This window comes from Diabrotica undecimpunctata, chromosome 1 (genome assembly GCF_040954645.1).
Source record: "Diabrotica undecimpunctata isolate CICGRU chromosome 1, icDiaUnde3, whole genome shotgun sequence".
In the NCBI taxonomy this organism is placed as follows: domain Eukaryota; kingdom Metazoa; phylum Arthropoda; class Insecta; order Coleoptera; family Chrysomelidae; genus Diabrotica; species Diabrotica undecimpunctata.
In genome coordinates, this window is record NC_092803.1 from 14,684,137 (window position 1) to 14,706,534 (window position 22,398).

Genomic DNA, 22,398 nt, shown 5'->3' on the forward strand with positions numbered 1-22,398 from the left:
GTTAAAGTTGATTTCATGTAATCGAATGAACTATCTTATAAGTAAAGTCGTCCCAGGAACGCAACTCAACAATATTGACAATATCATTTTAAAGTCGTGTACTTTAAAATGAATAATGTATGTCTGAATTGTCAATATAGATGAGTCAGATAAAATTAAATTATTAGAAGAATTTTTCACTAAGTAACAAAAAACAAAATTGGTTTAATTTACTAATGTTTGTATTTTGAGAACGATTTCCGAAGTGGAAATTGAAACGTCAATAAACGTATTTTAACCTTTAATTGTGGCTTATTCCCATTTAAATGGTAATTAATTTAAAATGCCACAAGAAAATAGCTTCAGAACAAGATTCTTGTAATAGACTTTAATAACATCCAAACAGTTGTGCAAAAAACTCGTACAAAGTTGCGTGCTGCATGTAGAAGACCATGAGTTTCTATCCTTATTTCAATATTATTTGTTAGAAATAGGAATATACAGATATAAGTTTTATTTAAATAAGGTTTTTTTCGATCTCTGCACATTTCTGTATAAATTTTCTTAAAACATTCATGGCCTTGACCATTCATGCCAGGACCTTGACTGAGATATCCAAAAGGTATGCCATCAAAAGACAATATTAACAATGTTATTGTTAAATTTTATATTTAATTTAATATTTAATCCATCCTTTTTTTTCAGTTGTACAATTTCTTCAACGCTTTGTTGACACACATTCCCCAAACAGAACGAGAAGTAGATCCGACAAACTCCAAAAATGCTTCCTTAGGTAAGTACCTATTCAACAACTATTTTCTAAGCCATAAATCCTATATAATAATATTTTTTGAACTAAGTCAAATCTTCATAGTTTTTATGATGTTTTAGTGACGTAATCAATGCAAATACTGATCTAATACCATTTTGTAAGATAACATCTTACAATATCATACTTTAAATAGCATTATATAGATTATATGGCAAGTAATACTCATTTTAAAGTTATTTTATAACTCAGTATTTTTCATCGATCAATCAGTATCAATCTGACATTCTTTTAGACCAATAAGCAATTTTTTTAACTTACGATTAAAAATGATAATATTTTAAAGTTTACCCTGTAGTACTTTCTTATTTCATATGAAATAATTTATTGCACAACTCACACCATTTTGAGCACTATACTCTACTTTTACATCTATACTTAACTAAACTAGGTCCAAAGGTTTAGCTTTAGACTTCCTTTCTGAAGTCTTTATCAGCGTTTCAGGTGTCTCAAATTCCTGTACTCCCAGATCACTGCAATACACTTTTCACTGGTAGTGTAGTGAGTGTGGTAGTCCATGTTTGATGAGGATACCGTTCCCGTGGGAAACCTAACATCTTTTTCGATGGATGGTAGTATATCCTGCAAAAGTCGGAGTGTTGCCATAAAGAGTGTCTGTGATTGCGAGGATTTGAATGTTGTGTTTTTACAGGATATGTTTGATCAGGGGTCTCTTTTTAAAGATTCTCTGGCAATTTACCGCTCCGATTGTGAAATTCATAAAACGGGTTTATTTAAAAGTTAGGGTGAAAGGTCATATCGATCATATTATTTTGGCTAGACTAGATAATTGTATGGAGATCTATTATGGAGTTAGTAATGTTAGTTATCAGGTCTCGCCTCTCCGGTAGGATGTTTAACAATACGATGGTACTGAGTTTGATGATATTTTTAAGGTCCGTAGACAGATCGAATGGAGGAGTTGATCTTTCGATCGATAGGAGTTTGACTTGGTTCGTGTTGGAAGGCTGTTCGTGTCTTTTAGGACAGCGATTAAAATATTCAGGGTGTTCGCCACTGCAATTTGGGCATTTTGGGGTAGTTTGGTTGGGACATGCACTTGATCTGTGGTTTTAATTACAATTTGGGCAGGTAAAAGAATGTTGCCTACACTCTTAGGTGCTGTGGCCGTTAGTGCAGCATTTGCTACAGTATTTTGGAGTTGGAATAATGGGGTTTGCGTCATGAGGAAGTTCGGTGTGATGGATTAATCCATCGATTTGGATTCCATAGTTCAGGACATGATTGAATTTAGTTGATGAAGTAGTTTTCATTGAAGTGCCCGTTATTAGAGATTTTACTCTCCACAACTTGGCGAGAAGGATATCCTGATCTGTGAGGATTTGTGTGAGTTCTTTTTTAGAGTATGCGTAGTCTACTTTTACAATGCAGAAGAGGTGGGCGGTGGGCTTTGGAGGTTGGTTTAAATTTGCCGAGTGGTTTCTGTTTGCTACTTTAATTTGAGTTTGGCCTGTGACCCTATGGATTTTAGTTTGGAGTTCCTCGGCATTGAGAGAGTGTAGGGTTCTAAAAAATATTTTCTGATTAGCTAAGTCCTTTAAGATGTTTTTGATTTAGTTTTCAAATTTTTTGGGGTTATTAATAGCATTTGTGACGGTTGGGTTTGTCCTAGGGTGTGTTGAAGGGGGAGCTGCTGCCGCTTTGGCAAAAGAAGTTGCTTGGATTTGAGGTGCGATATTTGGGGGTATGCTTTTAACGTAGAGGGTTGGGGTTGGGTTGAGGGTCTAGAAGTAACTGGAGTTTGTGGAATGTTTTTGATGCTGAAGCAGAGGTGGGTTGAGAGATGGTTTTTTGGTAGAAGATTGTTGTTTTTTAGATGAAGAGATGAAGAGTTTTCGGTGAGAATATGGAGGGCCGGAAAGTCGAATTCTGATAAAATTTTGTTTTAAGGGTCGTTCTTATCGATCTCATTCCGTTTCATGTTAAAACGAGCTTGGGGGGCGACTAGCTCCGTGTGCATAGTTAGAAGATCATTGGCTGAATTGTACGGGTTATAGCTTAGGTCGGGGATATCGTCGTCATTCTGCTGGAGCAGGGTATAGGGGTTTGTCGAAAGGGCGGCGATCTGTGAACGGGTCACACACCTTTAAAATTGCGGACCTGGTGGATCCAGTCATTTCACAGGGGCTAAGGTCTGTACACTAGTAGACCACCAGGGACTCTGCAGCCCCACAGAGCAGAGGGGCGCTATAAACTCCTCGAGTAAAAGGCTTTCTCCACTGGCGTAGTATGTACAGGTTATTGACAATGACTATATTTACCTGAAGATTTGCGTATACCACGCTGCTATGGGGACCCTCGTTGGACGCCCGCCGAAGCGGTGTACACTGCCTAGTGGCGCTTGTTCCTGAAAGCCGTATTAAACACGCAGGTAATATTCTGGAGCCAGTATATTCTACTGAAACCCTGTACTAACACTTCTCCGTGGGCAAACTGTGTGTCGACTACTGACTCAACAGCTAGTACGAGAATGCTGTCTAGAACGGGGGATGATCCATTTATACCATCGATGTTTTCAAAATTCATTTTGTGGCCTGTATTAAAATGATCTAACCAAGAGCTAAAATTAATTAGGAATTACTAACAGAAATGAAATGTTTATAAATTATATTTTGGATTTTAGGATTGGTTTGGCCTATGTAAGGTCATAAGAGTCTGCACTCTAAGGAATTTCGTAAACTCTATGTTGTTCATTTGGCGTTGTATCTTTGACAAATCGGACAAGAGCTTAAAGCTTTTGTTGAGGGGTAAATATTCTTTTTATACCCTTTAATTTGAAAATTTTATCGATTTTCTCAGTGATGGTTTTGATGTAAGGAAGAAAAGCTTTCGGATGATGATGATCTGATTCTTTGTATTGGGATTGATTATTGGTGATTGGGATTGAGTTTTAATGAAGAGAGCTCAGTGAATCTACTTGCATCATCGCAAAGGCATATTGATCTAGAAACAAGAACATTATTAATTAATTTGTGAAGACTAATGAAAACTGGATACGAGGATGTATACAACTCAGACGAATTTAAAAAAATACCAAAGCATATTTGCCGTAGGTTTGAACATTAATGTGGGTAGTGCTCGGGTTTCGAAGTCTTTCATAAAGATATTGGCAATTACTGGAGATGGTGGGGGACCCATTGGGGCATCATTTATTTGTCTTAATTGATTTTGGAAGATAAAATAAGTGATGGACATATAATGTTTAATGGGAGATAAGTAGTCTTTCCGGATATTGTATTTATTTTTCAGAAACTTCAGATTTTTTCTAAAGAAATGTTGAAACGAAGAAGTGTAACGATGTCGAAACTTACTAGTAGAATGTCCGAGGGTCTGAGAGAATTTTTTTAATAATATAATTATACATATATATATATATATATATATATATATATATATATATATATATATATATATATATATATATATATATATTTATATATATATATATATATATATATATATATATATATATCTGCAAGAAAATAATAAACATTTACGATGAGTTGTTTTATTTCAGAAAACTTAAATCTAGAATTCGACGATGAGTCACCCGACGAGGAATACTACGAACCGGAAGAAAAAAGAAAACTGTCGCACTACCAACTAGAATATCCCTACACGGAAAAAGCGCTGATTCAGCTGATAGAAATATTCAGGAAGCATCGTGTGAGTATAGGTAACCAATTTGTTAAGTAAACATATACCCCTTAATAGAAAAAATAGTACTGTAAACGGATGTTTGAAATAACTACTAAAATTTCAGCTTATTCTAATCAATAGCGAACTCGTTCTTACCATAAATACCGCTCTTGCCTTCTACTACAATAAAATTTACAATTGAAAAAAAAATTATTTTAATCAGTGTTGTACTCTTCTTCTTCTTCTTCTTCTTCTTCTTCTTCTTCTTCTTCTTTTAACACCACTTTTATTATCACACACAGATTTAGAAGTTGGTAGCCTGTAACAATACTTGTCTGAATGGGAAAATTAAAAGAGCATAGAAAATCTAGGTGCAAGTATGTTCACCTTGCAAATCGGCACTCAGGTGTTTTAAAGGACCCAAAATGTGCATTTGGGCACTCAGCTGCTTTGGGACGTGGGTCTATAGATCTGCATATATAAATTGCATGACCCACAGATTGTCTACGTACTCCTAAATGTTTACTATTAAATGTTTCCATTTAGCACTAGAAATTGACACCGGTTTTTGTGAGAGTGATAGGTAAAGTTTTTATCTGTCATAGCTTTAACTGAAAATAAGCTGTGACTAAGGTCAAAACAGTTGAGGACATTATTTATAGTACGATAATACCACTCTCCTTGGACAAATACCTGTATTTTAATGACACCTTTATCTTCTGCAGGATTCAACATGTTTGCAATTTTAACATACTTAGGTTCAGCTAGAGATTCTAATTTTGAAAACAATTTTTCACCAGTCATGTGTACGCTTGCTCCTGAGTCACATATCCACTCACTTTTATTTACACTGGAGGTTGATGAGTACATGGAAGAAATATCACATATGTAAGCTAAATTACTTCCTGATGACCTATTTTTATCTTCATTTTTGGAATCTACACTCTCTAACCCAATGTTTCTTTCGTTTATAATAATTACAAGTGGTATTCTAAGCCCTGTATATTTGTTTTCTTTTTACCAATGGATTCCACTTTACTTTGTAAAGCCTCTACTTGTAGAGCAATACGGGATATTTCAGAGTCACCATTAATCATACTTGTTTCTTTTTTAAGCAATCTTGCTGCTAAATTTTCAAAAGTTTGCTGATTACTAGCTACAGAATCCCAAACAGTAAGAAAGGAATTAAATCTAGGAGGTAAACTAATAATTACTTTGGAACAAACAGCACTATTACCAATAGTTTTTTTAACATTTTGTAACTGTCCAACTAATGCTCTTTTGTTGATATATGCTGTGCAACCTTAACATTCTCATGCATTTTATATTCATAAAACTTTTGCCATAGTAACTATCTAGAGATTTCTGTCTTTTGTTCATGTATTGTGATCAGTCTTGACCAAATTTTGGCAGCATTTTCACAGTTAATCCAATGTTGTATTTGATTTTGACATACAGTAGATAACACAATTACATTGCCTTTGAATTCTTGTCATCCCATTCTTTCCACTCACCGCTAGTTTGGTCTTCGAGTTCTGTAATTGTTCCATTTACAACTAAAAGCAGTTTTTCTGCTTTAAACAACATGGTTACACTAAATTTCCATAGCTGAAAATTTAAGTCATTAAACTTGGTGATATTCCCAGAATCAATTTTCACAGCTGAGGCCATTATTTGCACTTCACTAAATGTTTATTTTATATTTGATACGACTCAAACGTAGCCAAAATAAACACTGGGGCCACGCACGACTCACGACTTAAACGTAATAACAACTAAATTTTTTATCCGAACTCGACAGGCTACTCTTTAAATTTTAAAATACGGTGGCTGGGCACATAACTTGATGAATAAACCAACTCGACGATCGATTAATAATAATTAATAAAATGTTTATATAATAAGAATCCTGAGAATATTAACAAAACATGTGCTTACGTTTCACAGTTGACAAGAAGAAACATAACCTAAAACCAAAATTCTTCTTTTTGTAAATTTTCAATATTACATTGGTTTTAGAGCTTTCTATAATATATTTCAATGCAATATATAAATAAAAATGTTCGTAACTCGTTAAATACCTTGTAATAGTGCGAAACTTTATATTATAAGAACAGGGATTATGCGAAGAATCTAAATATGAGAAAATATACAGGATGTGTTATTTAATTCAGGATGTAACAGTATTGAATAAATTTTCAACAGGGAGCGACCATAGACTAATTAGAGCAAAAACCACTTTTAACACTGAAGTTGAAAGAACAAAAATGATCCTCAAAACGAAAAGTGGAAGCTGGCTGTTCCCAGAAGATATAACACTTTACGAAGAAAATATTAAGACTAGTTTGGATACACACGACTTAGAGAATATCAGCATCAATGAAATGAACAAATATTGAAAGAGCTGAAAAGAAATGCTGTCCTCGTCCTGAAAACAACAACAAAAAATTAAGCCACAACACAAAACATCTTCTAGAGGAAAGAAGAAAACTTAGGGAAAATCGGGATCATAACCAAAATGAACTAAGAATTTTGAATAAGAAAATTAAAAAGGAAGTTAGAAAAGATCTGAGACGATAGAATACGATGTAAATAACTAGAGTAATAGAAGAAAACAAAAGCTTGAAAGTACTCAGACAGAGCGTGACCATTGGAAGAAAAAACGTCCACAAATTAAGAAATGAACAGAGGCAAATCATTGAGGATAGAGTTCAAATTATGAACACGATAGAGAGTTTTTATAGACAACTATACAAAGGACAGCAATGTAACCGGAGTGGATCATTACCAAAGATAATCAATCAAGGATCTGAAATTTTACCGGACGTAACACCCAATGAAGTTCGAAGGTCAGTGCAAGAAATGAAAAACAATAAGTCCCCCGGAGGCGATGAAATAGTGGCAGAAGCCTTGAAAGTGGCTGAAAAAAGATTATGGCAGGTCCTTGCCAAACTATTCACTAGATGATTGCAGGAAGCAATAACACCAACCCAGTGGTATAACGAAGAAATTATCATACTTCATAAAAAAGGGGATGCTACCGACCTCAGAAATTATAGGCCCATAAGTCTACTTTCACATATTTATAAACTATTTACAAAAATAATTACGAAACGACTAGAAAATAAATTGGAATTTTATCAGCCCATAGAACAGGCGGGTTTTAGAAAAGGCTATGGAACAAACGATCACCTAATGGTAATAAAAAATCTTATAGAAAAATGCACTGAATATAATAAACCACTAGCTTTAATATTTGTCGACTATGAAAAGGCATTCGACACCGTAAATCAACAAAAAATGTTGAAAGCCTTGACAGAATGCCGAATTGACTATCGGTATATAAATATAATTAAACACATATACCAAAACGCAACAACCAGTGTTAGAGTGGGTGATCGTCAAACCCAGAAATTCCCGATACAACGTGGAGTACGCGAGGGGGACACCATATCGCCTAAACTGTTCACTACGCTTTTGGAATATATATGTAAAAGGGCAAAACTGACCGACAAGGGCATAAACATAAACGGAGAAAAGCTTAGCCATCTAAGGTTTGCAGATGATATTATACTAATAGCTGATAGGATAGATGAGGCCAAAGAACTTTTAAATCAGCTCTACCTTTCCTCGCTAGAAGGGGGATTGAAAATAAATATATCTAAAACCCAGATGATGACAAATCTTGTAGTCAGCGAAGATATATGCGTAGAAACAAGATCCAAAGACTAGGTAATGGCCTATAAATACCTAGGTCATGAGAAAAGATAACCAAACCGTTGAGCTTCTCCGTCGTATAAGACTGACTTGGGCAGCCTTCGGCAAGCTGAACCATATTTTCAAATAATGCTTAATCAGTGTGTTTTGCCAGTGTTAACTTACGGTGCGGAAACGTTGACCATGACAAGGAGAACAGTTCAAAAGATCCGTGTGTGTCAAGAGGCGATGGAGAGTGCTATGTTGGGCGTTTCACTACGAGACAAGATCCCAAATCGCCAGCTAAGACAAAGAACAGGAGTGGCTGATGCAGTAGAGAGAGTAGCAACACTGAAATGGAACTGGGCAGGTCACGTAGCTCGAATGACAGATAATAGATGGACAAAATGGATACTGGAATGGAGACCAAGAGATGATGCCTACCGAAGCAGAGGTCGTCCACCAACACGTTGGACTGACGATCTAAAACGATGTCATAGGAATGGGATGCAAGAGGCACAAGATCGAAATAGATGGAAAATTATGAGGGAGATCTATGTCCAGCAGTGGATAAGCGAAGATTGAATGATGATGATGATGATGTAATTTAATTGTATGTTTGCTTTAACATATAGTTATTAATCGCCCCGTAGAATTCAGCATATTTTACAAGCCTGGAGAATATTATTGCCAATATAATGTTTTCAATAACTGTTTTGGAGATTCTGTACTATAATGGGATTATCGGTCAATGTCGCATTGACTATTGACGATTGAATACTCACCCTGTATTGTAACGTCCCTATCGTGTGTATTTAATTATTGATATTTTTCTGAAACGTCCACGTATTTATGTATTCAGTATTACAATACTTATTTTTAATAAATGGATTGTCAGGCTAATTTGTTTGAATAGCAGGTTTTATTTTTTTATTTAAATTGCTCGTTGGCACTGCTGTATATGTATAGAGATTCCGCAATGAATTTACCCTCTAATACAGAAATAAATTAAGACTTGTCGAAGCCATAAATTTAAATTACCAAAAATCCGCAATCACCATCGACCGAACCGAATATTTCATTTGACTTTTTTCTGTGTGGATTTAAAAGATTTATTCGAATACATTTCATACAGCCGACAAGCCTGCTAATCTGAAATTAATTCTGTTTTTCACACCCACTCCACTCTAGGGCCAGAAATTGGCCCAATAACGACGAAGCTCTGAAAACCGCTGATGAATAAAAAGTGTGTAGTAATTTGTGTATCTTCGCTTTGTAAAAGCCGCCAAGTGTGAAATCGAGTACGAGTTAAGGCGGGCATAAAAATGTGGTATTAAAAATGCGACGCAGTCTTTAGGGTAAGGCGAGTGCAACAAAACACCGGACGAAATGAAACTATTTTATTCCCGACGTAATTAAAAATATTTTGCTGGAAAAATTCCTACAACTTCACTTTTTTGTGATATCTGCAATTGTTAGGGATATAGCGGATTTCTGGACCTTAACTTTAAATGAGGATTGCTCACTAAAATTTTAATTGTGCTTAGTAATATTTAGATATTATTTAGTAATATTTAGTATTTATTAATATTTAGTAATATATTTATTTATTAATATAATAATATAGTAATAATTTATTTATTAATATTTAGTAATATTTAGATATTAATTGTTTTGATAAAGGAAGCAGCTATATAGCACATTATTGTCTCTTAAATAGTCGATATAGTATATCACAGTAGGGTACTACTTTGGCTTAGGGTTGGGAAAATGGCCCTAAAGGCAGATGAACCGAGAAATAGGATGTAGAAGACGAAAAGAAATCAAAATAGCACAAATCCATACGAATATCTCTTGTACAACTAGCATTGCTATACAGAGGTATAACGTTGTTAAATACTACGCCAAAACTTACAACTAAGATTTTACAAGTGCTAAATCAGAGAATAAGTTTAGCAGATGAACAGTAGTGGAAGATCGTGTACAGATGCAATATTCGTTATAAAGCAAATTACTGAGAAATAACTAAAGTATAATAGATCAGCATTTCTGAGTCTGATTATCTAAAGAAAGCGTTTGACATAGTAAGACTTAAAGATGTAATCCACCTTCGGTATAATAGAGAAATTCTCCTAAATATTATAAAAACTATCGAAAACATCTACCAAAACAACAAAATGGAAGTCACAATAGATGGACAACATAGAGAACCTATAGAAATAGGTAGCGGAATAAGACAAGGGGATTTATTGAGCCTCATGCACTTTAATTTGATCATGGATGAAATCATCAAAAACGTTAACAAAGGAAGAGGATACAGAATGCGAAACAAAGAAATAAAAATACTCTGTTACGCCGACGACGCAATATTAATAGCCCAAGATTAAGATAGTTTGTAAAAACTGGTCCACAGATTTAACATAAGAGCAAAAGAATTTAATATGACAATCTCATCTCAGAAAACAAAAACAATAGTAGTCAGCGAAAAAAACCAACCAGATGTAAAATAGAAATTTATGGCATCAGTATTGAACAAGTAATGGAAATAAAATACCTGGGAATTACACTGTCTAGTTATGGAGACGTGGACAAAGAAGTGAAAGAAAAATAAGCTTTGTTTCCCCTTACTATTCTTCTTTGGATTTCTGGTTCTTCTGTTCCATCCGTGTTTAATGCAACTCCTAAATATGTGAAACTTTCTAACGTTTCAATATCGTCCTCTAATTCAACTGTGCGTCTGTTTCCCCTAGCTCTTGCCTGTATTAACTTTTTTGTCTTTTGAATATTTATTTCTAGTCCGGTCTCTTTTGCCTTTGTTTTTAATTGTGAATATATTTCTGCCGCCTCTTCTGTTCCGCGAAACATGATGCTGATATCATTGGCATAGTCGGCAATCTGTATTGATTTATTTGTTAGGAAATTACCTCTTCCTATATTCAGCTGTCTTATCACATATTCCAAGGTCAGGTTGAATAGTGTCGGTGCCAGCCCGCTTCCTAGCTTTAATCCTTGGACTATTGTAAAGTTTTCAGTGAGCTCATTTTGGACTCTGACAGTTGCTATTGACGAATCCATTGTTGTTTTTACCAGTCGGATGTATTTTTGGGGAATATTCAAGCTCTGCAATATTTGATATAACTTGTTCCTATTAATTGAGTCGTAGGCTTCTTTGAAATCTATGAATATGTTGTGGACGTCAATGTCGTATTCCCACGATTTGTTTAAAATTTGTTTCACTGTGAATAGTTGGTCAGTTGTAGATCTTCCTTGTCGGAAACCGGTTTTATATTCCCCGACAATATTTTCAGTTAGTTGTTGGAGTCGTTTGTTTAGTATGTAAGTAAAAATTTTGTACGCCGTGCACAAGAGGTTATGCCGCGATAATTTTCGCATTTCAGTTTATCCCCCTTTTAATAGATTGGGCATATAATCCCGGTTTTAGAATCATTAGGGATCTTTTCATTATTCCAAATCTTGTTCATAAGCATATGCATTTATCCTACTAGGTGATCGCCACCTAATTTATATAGCTCAGGCGGGACGTTGTCAATATATGGAGCCTTATTGCTCTTTTATGCTCGTATCGCCTGTTTTACCTCATCCATCGTTGGGGGTTCTATATTTTCGGTGTCTCCCTCATTGTGATGCATGTCCATATGCTCTTCCTTTTTTTGGGTCCCTAAAAGAGTTTGAAAATAGGTTTTCCAGACTGATTTTATTTCTTTTGGATCACTGGTTATTTGCCCTTCTTGATTTCTGCATAGATTTGTTCTGCATAGGTTTGTATCCTTCTCTTAAATTGCTTAGATATCTGTACGCCTGTCTAATATTGTTGCTTTGAAGATTTTCTTCCATTTTCTGTATATTGCCATTTTCGTATTTTCTTTTCTCTTTTTGGCATATTTTATCGGCCCTTCGTCTTGCATCTTGGTAACTTGCCCTTCTTTCTCTGGTTCTTCGTTCCATAGTGTCGTCAAAATAGCAAGAGATAAGTAACCAATTGGCAGAAGAAGTATCGGACGACCGCGCAAAAGATGGAGTGACAACCTTCCATAGAGGTATTAATCTGCCAATAAACAAGCAGAATTGCAAGATACGGTAGGGGAGGAATAACACAAAAAAAACATGAGGCATCATAGGTCTTTAGCAAGCATTGAGTAAAAGAAAAAGACGCGCCCAGAAAATCTAAAACGTTTATATCTGGAACATCAAGACCATGTACTAAGCAGGCAAATTGTTTAATGCTATTTCATGAAATGGACAGACTGAATATGGTTGTGCTATATATATATGGCCTTTTAACTCATCATAGCCATAGCAAAGCTTTTGCTAGTGGAAACTTTACATTCTTCGAATAGCTGAAAAGGATAGAAAGCGATTTTATTAAATCGTGTTTCGTTCATCGTCACCAAAATAAGTAGAATCTTTTGTAGCAACCACGACATATGCGAAACATGCAGTGGCATTCTCCGAACATCTGCGTATGTGAATTAATTTGTAACTTTCCCGGATTTCTGATGATGCAGGGAATATGCGGAAATATCGTTTTAAGATCCTAATAACACCGATTTATACACGGAATGTTTGACGAATTGTACTGTTGCGCCATATAGCCTTTCAATTCATCATAACGATAGCAAAGCTGTAAGTGTCCAATTAAGTCAGGGCACCGTATGACAAGCTTTTATATGTTAAGGTTTATGAAAAAAAGTTATTCTTTATAAAAACTTCTGAATGTACTAAAACCTAAAATACATTCATACGGTTTGTCAAAAAATATGAATTGGCGATATACATAAAATTCATATTTTTTGACAAACTGGCCACTCAACACACAATTGGTCATTATTTATGTCCGTAATATTGCCGTATGTAAATATTTTATGGATAATAAAAAGCGACTGAAATAAAAAAGTCTTCTGCCTTAAGAAGTCATTTCTTTATACTATTGTAGAATATTTCAAGTGCATATCCACTTCCAAAATAATTAAAATATTTCAATTAAAAGTCAGTTTAGATTACCTTTTTTATTTAAATTTTTACGAAACAATCTATTCCGAATCGTATGAAGTACCTTGTTATTGTATTTGTTTGTCGTATTTTCAATTATTTTCCTGCAAAATACCGTGCATATTTAAAAAAAATTCATTTTTGCAGTTTACCGAATAAATATTTTCAATCGTGGAAAATCTATTTGGAAAAGAGTCGTTTATGTAAAATACTACGATGTAACACAGCGTTTTTCTAATTATCGCTTTATATAACTAGCTTTCGATTTTTAGTGTTTGCTTTTAGTGATTTAGGAGCAATTATCTAAAAATCTGCATTGTCACGCTAAAATTGAAGTTTTAGGAGGTATAAGAATATTCTCATTTTTTAGTCATTTTGTGAGGACAACATTATCCCTGATTTTTTAAAATCGTTCTAGTAAATTTTACAAATGTATTAAATAAATAATTATTACCGGAAAATAAAATAAGAACATTTAGTATTTATTTTTAAAGTTAAATTAGTATTAAGTAACAAATACTTATTTTTGTATATAACTCTTCTTTGTCTATCTTATTAAGGTTTTGTGGTAGACTTAAACGTTTGGTGAGAAAACGTCTTCTTGGTGTGACTATTCAGATCATCATTGATCTTTATCTTGTATGCAGTAACGCGGAAAACCTACACAGATGTTGTTATGAGGTTCTGAAGTTCTTTAACCAGGATGTTCTTCTTCTTCCTGGACCTCGCTTTCTAAATATTTTTCTTTGCAGCATGGCTTGTAGGAGAGCAAAAATCTATTTCCAATTAATTATCTATTTTACGCATTTTAATATGGCACGTTCATTGATTATTCAATGAATGACTCTAAGTAAGTCTTAGCCTCGTTTACTATTATCCTCCACTTTTGCCAGTCTTTGGCAGATCTCCCATTGTTGTACTTCCTTCTTACGTAGATCACCGCTTCCTTCCATCTTTTTCTTGCTCAACCAACTCATCTTGTACCATCATTATTCGATCTCGGTACATATCCTGTTCATCTTATTTGATTTAAGTTGAGTTCTCTAGTTCCTAGTCTACTCTACTCTCCTGTTACCTTGTTTGTACAAAACCCATAGATCGCTCATAGGATGTTGTAGCCTTCATGCATAACATAAACATTTTGGCACACAAATTAATATTCCAGGCCAGGCTGCTACATTTCGAAGAGAGTGGGCGTGGTTCTTTCAACCATATAGAAGCTGTGTATTATTTTTCAAATTCAAATACAATGGCAGCTATGTACGCCGTTGCTCCCGCTTGGCGGCGCTAGTGTAGTTGGGGGTCAACGTCATATAATATTATTTATCTATGGTTAATGTTATGACAGTTCGTGAAGTTTGTATATGGTGTTTTTGTTTACGATTTAATAAATAATAAATTATAGCAGAAAAATACGGATCTTGGACTGTTTGTGCGTTAAAAAACGAATTAAAGAGAAGGAATGCCAAAGTTACTGGAAAAAAGGAAGCCCTTATCGAAGGGTAAACTATATTAATCATCTTCTTAATGTTTTATTTTTATAGCTCAGACCAAAATAAAAATATTTATGTTCATCTGAATTTTATAGTGGAGTATTTGTATTTGGGTTTGAGCTAATACAGTCATGTAACGTAATAGTGGTGACTTCTTTTGTATGTTAGTATATTAAATTAATTTAATATAAAATCATACAACAGAAGTCTTTACTTCATTTTAATATGTTATACCTATGGCATACAGCCAACTAAAAGGTTTTCCCTGTTAAATTCTTAGGAAATATGGCTGCAACTAAATATTCCAGAAAAAAATAAGTATTTTAACAAATACGTGCATTTATTGTCGGCACATATTTATCCCTTCTTATTGCTAGCATCCACTTTTTGTCATCAGAATATCTTTGGGAAACCTCTGTCCTGATGTTCTCGATGAGCACAAAGGCACAACACAATATTGAGTCATTTTATTTTCTCAAATTAAATTTACACAGCTAAATAAACACAATATTTACTTACAAGTAAATTGATTTGAAGGGTTGACATGACCTCCAACTACACAAGCAACACCTACGTTGAGCTTTTCAGATTAGCTGCCATTAGACAATGTGAAATTAGAATTTATTATTGGGCACCATCCCTGTGATTTATTCTCGTAGGGAGACAAGTCAAAATAAATTTTAAAGAACATTTTACCACAAAACTATACTTTTATTATTTCTTTGTAATGAACAAAAAAAATTATTAAAAGATTCTACGTTAAAAAATTACGTCATTCCAAAAAGATATTAAAATACCAATTTGTGTTTACAGTATTCAATTACCATGAGAAGTGTTTATACAAAACTAAAATTAAAATCATGTCCTAAGAAAACAAACATTTATATCATGGCATTAGATTAAGAATTAGTAGCTAAGAAAATAAATTTATGTTTTATCCCAAATTTCGAAATTCGTTCCCATTAAAAAATACAGTTATTTTTTATCTAGAATATCTATTATAATTAAAATAATAGTAAAGCACTTCACTGTTTCTTTTTAAATTAGTAAATATTCTTCGCTTGCTCAATAGAGAAAAAAATATAAAAATTGACAAGCTGATTAATCCAACTGTTGGTGGTTATGAAGAAAAGGATATGATTTATTTCTTTTCACCCTTTAAGTAATTGGCCAAATGAAACCATAGAGTATAAGTCCATTTAATATCATTATACCATACCATAAAGAGATACTGGGTTGAGTTTAGAATACCATGTCACAAATCCATACTTATATTACCTCGGGCCAACAAAAATATTTTAGCAACACTCTAACCTCACCGATAAGGATCTAAAAATTAATATTTATCTGAAAATATAGAAAAGAAAAGGAGTTTTTCGGCTTACCTCTATATAAGACCACTTAAACAGAATAACGTCTTAACGGTTTGACGTTCTACGAGATAAAAGAAGGATGCCAGAGATTTTTCGTTCGGGAATCGAGACGAATGACAAGTTAACGAACGGTCTCATCTAACGGATATATTAGGAATTACGGTAGGGTCCTTGAGGTAATTCAAAACACTCAACAGATAGATGGCGTGAGTAATTTTATTTAAAAAAATTTAATCGAAATTATAATAAATTTTCTGAAACTTTTGAAACGGTTACAATGTTCCGTTCGACTAATGTTGTTATTTCACGCTGGTCCAGTCCTTATCTAGCTTCTATACATTATGTATTAAGATGTTTTATATCTTTTGTTCGCTGTCCTTGATACTACTCTTATTATAAATACCGGTATTAGGAAATATTACGCCTTGTTTTCTGAAAGAATTATTTCTTTCTATATTTGTTTTTGGCTGTTAAGACTGCTATTTAAATGATTTAATGACTTTCAAAGGTAATTATTAATGTATGGATCTATTTTATCTAACACTGAGTTCATGGTGATTCTTTATAGCCACCATGAACTTAGTCTTATATTCGTTGATCTTAAGACAAATTCCTTTAGCCACGTTCAAAGAGGGTAAAAAATTTCTTTATATCTCTAGAAGATTGTGCAATTGTGTCAATTCGGAATTCATCTGATGTGGTGCTGCCAATTCTGAGGTGAATCTGATGTGAATGTGAATTATGTTCACATATCTGTGCTAATTTTACCAGTTTCCTCAAACTAGACATTATTCTTGAGCATTGTACTGAGAGATATAGGATTTAAATATAAAAAGGTTGACAATCGAAGATCATTATTCGAACGAACCAATAGTGCTGCTTTAAGAGCAAAATTCTTTCGTAAGTACTTTGAAAACCTGGAAAGTGTGCATCCAAGAGAATTTGTTTTTTTGGATGAAACATGGATTTATTCAAAAGGAAATAAAACAACTTCCTGGCAAGACACTAGTAGCAAAAGTGTACGTAAATCAGAAGGTTTTGATGGTAAACGTTTCATAATTGTTCACGCTGGTTCTTCTAAAGGATTTGTTTCTAAAGCAAGTTTATTTTTTAGTTCTAAGTCTAAACATATTGATTACCATGGAGAAATGAACAACGACATTTTTACTAAGTGGATAAGGATACAAGTAATTCCCAATTTAGAAGAACCATCGTTGATTGTAATGGATACTGCTCCATATCATAGTGTCCTTTTAGAAAACCAGCCTACCACTGCTTCAAAGAAAGATGAAATTGTTACCTGGCTGACAACAAATAACATCCAATTTGACCCAAAATTTACATAACCTGAATTATTACAAGTTGCAAAAATGAATGAAAAAGAAAATGTGTATGTTATTGATGAGTTACTAAGAGAGCATGGTCATGAAGTGTTGGGACTACCTCCTTATCATTGCGAATTCAACGCTATTGAATTAATTTGGGCAAATTGCAAGTCATATTACAATAAGCATATTGATAGGGACGGCCATTCTGATAGTGCTGTTATAAATATGTGGAAAGAGGCGCTTAATAAATGTAATGGAGACGTTTGGGAAAAATGTATAAGACATACTCATGAAATTATTCAAAAGTGGTGTGTCCGAGAGCAAAATATAGTTGATATTGATATTCAACCCATCATAATAAATCCTGGAGATAGCTCGGATTCTGAAAGTGAAGGAAATATATAATTTTGATTTTTTTTCAATTTATTTTAATAATTTAGTCATTTAATCATATTTGTGAAAATAGGTTGTAATAAAGTAATTGGTCCATTCTTTAGGCTAAAACAATGAAACCATTTACACATAACTTTCCACACTTTATTTGGGAAACTACAGAGAAGTTCGATATACAAGTAAAAAAAATTGATAAAATCCAGCTAGTATAAAAAACAAATACTAAGTCTCTAGGTATGCGACATAAAGAAAGTCGTATTATTTTAGCCTAACAGATTGAGCACTAATTTGTAACACCCTTTAAGTTTTCTACAAATTAATGTATTTTCGAAATTTTTCTTTTTCCATTGTTTTTATTGTTCTGTTTTGTAAAGTTTAATTAATTTTTTTTGTGTTAGTAACTTAGTTCGAAAAGCATGCACAAGAGTTTTTGATCTTTTAGGGCATTTTCTTATGCTTAAGCTTAAAAATTGAATATCATATGTATACGATGTAAATGTTTAATATTGTATTTTGAACGAAAACTTTTTTTTCGTCCAGAAACTGGCTTCGGCTGTTGGATGCTTTGGTGTATATATAAATAAATATGAGAATTTAAGCTATTTGATCTTGGGTCCATCTTTCTTGGCTACATTATTTCAAATAGAGCATTTATTTTAATAATCATAATAACGTTGAATATGTAGAAAACTCAAAATTACGTTCAAAACAATTCTATAATGAGTTTTTAACATCCAGTACAATAAATAAACAAAAACAATCACTATAAATACGTTTAACGGGATATTAAACATTTCCTAATTATTTCATGAATCTAGAAAAGACTTACGTTTGATTTAAACGCTTTAAATTAATTCGTACAACTATGATGTGCAAAGATACAGCGAACGGAGTATAGTTGTTAGTATGATTTATATTCAGTTATGAATTTATGTTATTTACTTATATTCATTTATTGAAGAAATTGCACTTTCAATATTTATAAAAATTGTTAAGTTTATATTTAAATAAGAATAAGCCACAATTAAAGGTTAAAATACGTTTATTGAAGTTTCAATTTCCACTTCGGAAATCGTTCTCAAAATACAAACATTAGTAAATTAAACAAATTTTGTTTTTTGTTACTTCTAAAAAACTCTAAAAAATTCTTCTAATAATTTAATTTTATCTGACTCATCTATATTGACAATTCAGACATACCTTATACATTTTAAAGTAGACGACTTTAAAATGATATTGCCAATATTGTTGAGTTGCGTTCCTGGGACGACTTTACTTATAAGATAGTTCATTCGATTACATGAAATCAACTTTAACTTGAGAATATCCATCAGAAAAGATCATAACATGTAATTCGTCTTTAAAAAGACAAATACATGCCATGATGACAGTAAAATTCTCCTGTTAGTGATTCCATAGTAAATTATGAGGGAAAAACCAGGAAAAAAAACCTCATAATACTATCCCGACATGGTAAGTATTTGATCGTGCATTTAGTTTACCTTCAATAAACACCAAATTCCGATTTTATATGTTTGTTATTTAAAAAACATAAATGATGTATTCTCTATATGTTACTGACTTACCAATACTGGTATTTTTCTTTTAATAACTTCCTCTTTCAATATGGGTAACCATAACTTTCAATATTGTTAAGGTTAAAAGTGAATAAAAAAATATTTAATATATATAAACTCAATAAGTATTAATCTAGCGAAAAACAATTTGTAAGACATTTTTTGTTTAGAATTTGATATTATATCAACTGCCAGGGTTATTTTGAGTGTAAAAATAGTAACCCTAGAGATGGGGTGCCGACCACCCCACGGATTAAAGCACACATTGATACTATATAACTAACTCATATTTTTCAATTTCAATCAAATCGGTGCATTTATAAAAAATTTAGAGGGAAAATGTCACAATAACGACTAATACATATCTACCTTTGCAAGATTCAGAAAATATTTTCTTGCGGCACACTTAAGTTAGATATAATTTAATATAGCATTAAACCACAGTTGACTGTAATGAGAATTTAATTTTTATGCAATCCGTAAATCCTTTTCAAAAAATTAAAATTATAAATGATCTAACCTGTACATGTTCCTAATTGTCAAATTTCTATCTTGCATCATACCAATATCAGTCCCCTCTACCGGCATGTAGTGCCTAAGCATCTCGCAGGAGGTCTTCTTTGGTATTCGTCTCCTATTCTTTTCAGTTAATTGTAAATTAGTATTTCTTCATATTGGTTGATTAGCCTGGTCTCGACATTGAACATGTCCGACGATCTTATACTTTGCTCTCTTATTTTGGTATCAATTGGTGCGACTCCTAAACTGCCCCTGATATACTCATTCTTAATTTTATCCTTTTTTGTCACTCCACTTATCCATCTAAGCATTGTCATTTCCATTTTAATTCCCTAACATTTACTTCTTTATATCATAGCTGCTCTTTTTGTAGTTTAGAAATAAATCAATGGAATTTTGGAATCTTTAGGTCACAGTACACACCACTTGCTTACTACTTCATCCATCTCTCCATAACTCTACTGCATGCATATGCATCTTCTCCCCACTACCATGTAATATCGATCCTAAGTGCCTAAAACTATCACTGTTCACAATCACTTCCCCCTCTACAGTTATTATTTTATTTGATTTGTAATCATCGAGTTAGAATCTATGGAGAAGCTATGAGCATATTAACGTGTGTATTAAAAACGGCGTAGGTGGGCGTGGCTAACGATGATACCAATATGGCGGTGGGATCATGGCCGGACTCAATAATAGTAAAACTACTATACAAATATGACTAGTTATTAAGAAGATTTAATCATAATCTAAACAAGTGCAATACATTTTTAATAAACTATGATTTATTTATCCCGCGGTAAACACTAAAAACACGATATATTATACATAAAGATAAATTAATACAGTCAAATACTATTAATTTATTCTCTGAAGTACGGGCCATTACTTTGTTTACATATTTGTATACTAACCTGTCGTGCGTTATTCCTGAAGATTTTTTATTAACATTGCTTCTGCTACTGCAACTACGTTGAGAACAAGAAACCATTATTATGCACTATCACAATATATTATTACAGTTTCTATAAAAGTATTATAAAACTAAAAATATTCGAAAAACAACAAACGTAAACAAACATATATACGATCTGTCAAAAGTGTCAAAACAATCTTAACGATATGGCCGAAGTGAGGTCGTTTTTAGTCACGTGATGCCCTCTCCATAGATTCTAACGATTTTTGTAATAATACCACCATTAAATGAATATTAAAAAATACTCTGTTTTTGTTCTAATAAGTTTTGAACTTTTCCTTAGGAACTTATCCCCATAGTTTCATTTTTTGCTCTGAATCCTTGGTTTTATCCAAGATGCTGATTTTGTTTCTGAAGAGTCGACCTGGGACTTAAGTAAAAGTATCTAGATGTTCTCATTGATGCTGGGATTCAATCCCCGAGCTTCTGCGTGGAAGTCAAACACTTTGCCTCCTGAGCTATCCGACCCTATTAATAATTAATTATACATAAAATAATAATCACATTTTTTTTGTTTACAGCATTATCGATTGCCACCCAAAGACGTAGCAGATATTCTGAAACGATCGATAATCTACCTGAAAAAACTACCCAACGTTAACGTAGCATCGACAGGGATAACGAAACAGTTGACGGTGTGTGGTGATTTGCACGGAAAATTTGACGACTTGTTAGTTATATTACATAAGGTAAGAATGTTATCCAATTATTATCCATAATACCGGCAAAATTTGAAATCTGCCATTCTATAGAATATCTGTATAAATAATAAATACTTATGCTATAATTTCACTATTTGGGAGAGTGATCGTTTAAAGGCGCAGAAATGCGGAAAGACGTATTAAAATCCAGTGACATACACTCACTTTTATTTTAACGTTAATTATATTTTATTTTTCAAATATTAATGTTCAAAATAGGCCACAATATATTTATTTACAAGTTTTTACTGACGTTTCGATCTCTATATCCAAAGACCGCTTTCAAAGATATAAATGATAGTTATATTTATTTTATTTGTTTATTATTATATATTTTTATAATCTTATATTATTTATTTTCTTTTTTTTCTATCTTTAAAAACGGAATAAAGATCGAAACGTCAGTGTATTAAACATGTAAATAGATATATTGTGGCTTATTTCCAACCTTCTCCCTAAAAATACAGAATGCCACAAACAAAAAGGTATAGAAAAACAAATATATCTGTCATTTTTATGTTTGAAAACGGTTTATTTATAGAGATCAAAACGTCCGTAAATTAAACATTTGAATAAATATATTGTGGCTTATTCCCAACATTATTTCTAAAAATACAGAACGGCAAGCAAAAACCCATAGAAAATAAATATTGCTATCATTTGTATAATTGAAAACGGTCTCTGGATATAGAGATCGAAACGTCAGTAAATAAACATACGAATAAATATTTTGTGGCTCATTCCCTACATTCCCCTGAAAATACAGAATGCCACAAACAAAAAGCTATAAAAAACAAGTAATTTTGCAGAAAGCTTACTGATACCACCCGGCTGTTGCGGAAGTTACGCTAAAACGTCTTT

At 33.0% G+C, this 22,398-nt stretch overlaps 1 protein-coding gene across 4 annotated transcripts in view; it reads left to right on the forward strand.

Moving 5' to 3' along the window:
- rdgC (retinal degeneration C) overlaps positions 1 to 22,398 on the forward strand; it is a 445,875-nt gene that overhangs the window by 286,744 nt on the left and 136,733 nt on the right. For all 4 annotated transcript variants that reach the window (XM_072536987.1, XM_072536994.1, XM_072536978.1 and 1 more), the window contains 3 exons: positions 685 to 772; positions 4,347 to 4,495; positions 21,358 to 21,525. In XM_072536987.1, coding sequence (XP_072393088.1) covers positions 685 to 772; positions 4,347 to 4,495; positions 21,358 to 21,525 — 405 coding nt within the window. The remainder of the gene's footprint in view (positions 1 to 684; positions 773 to 4,346; positions 4,496 to 21,357; positions 21,526 to 22,398) is intronic.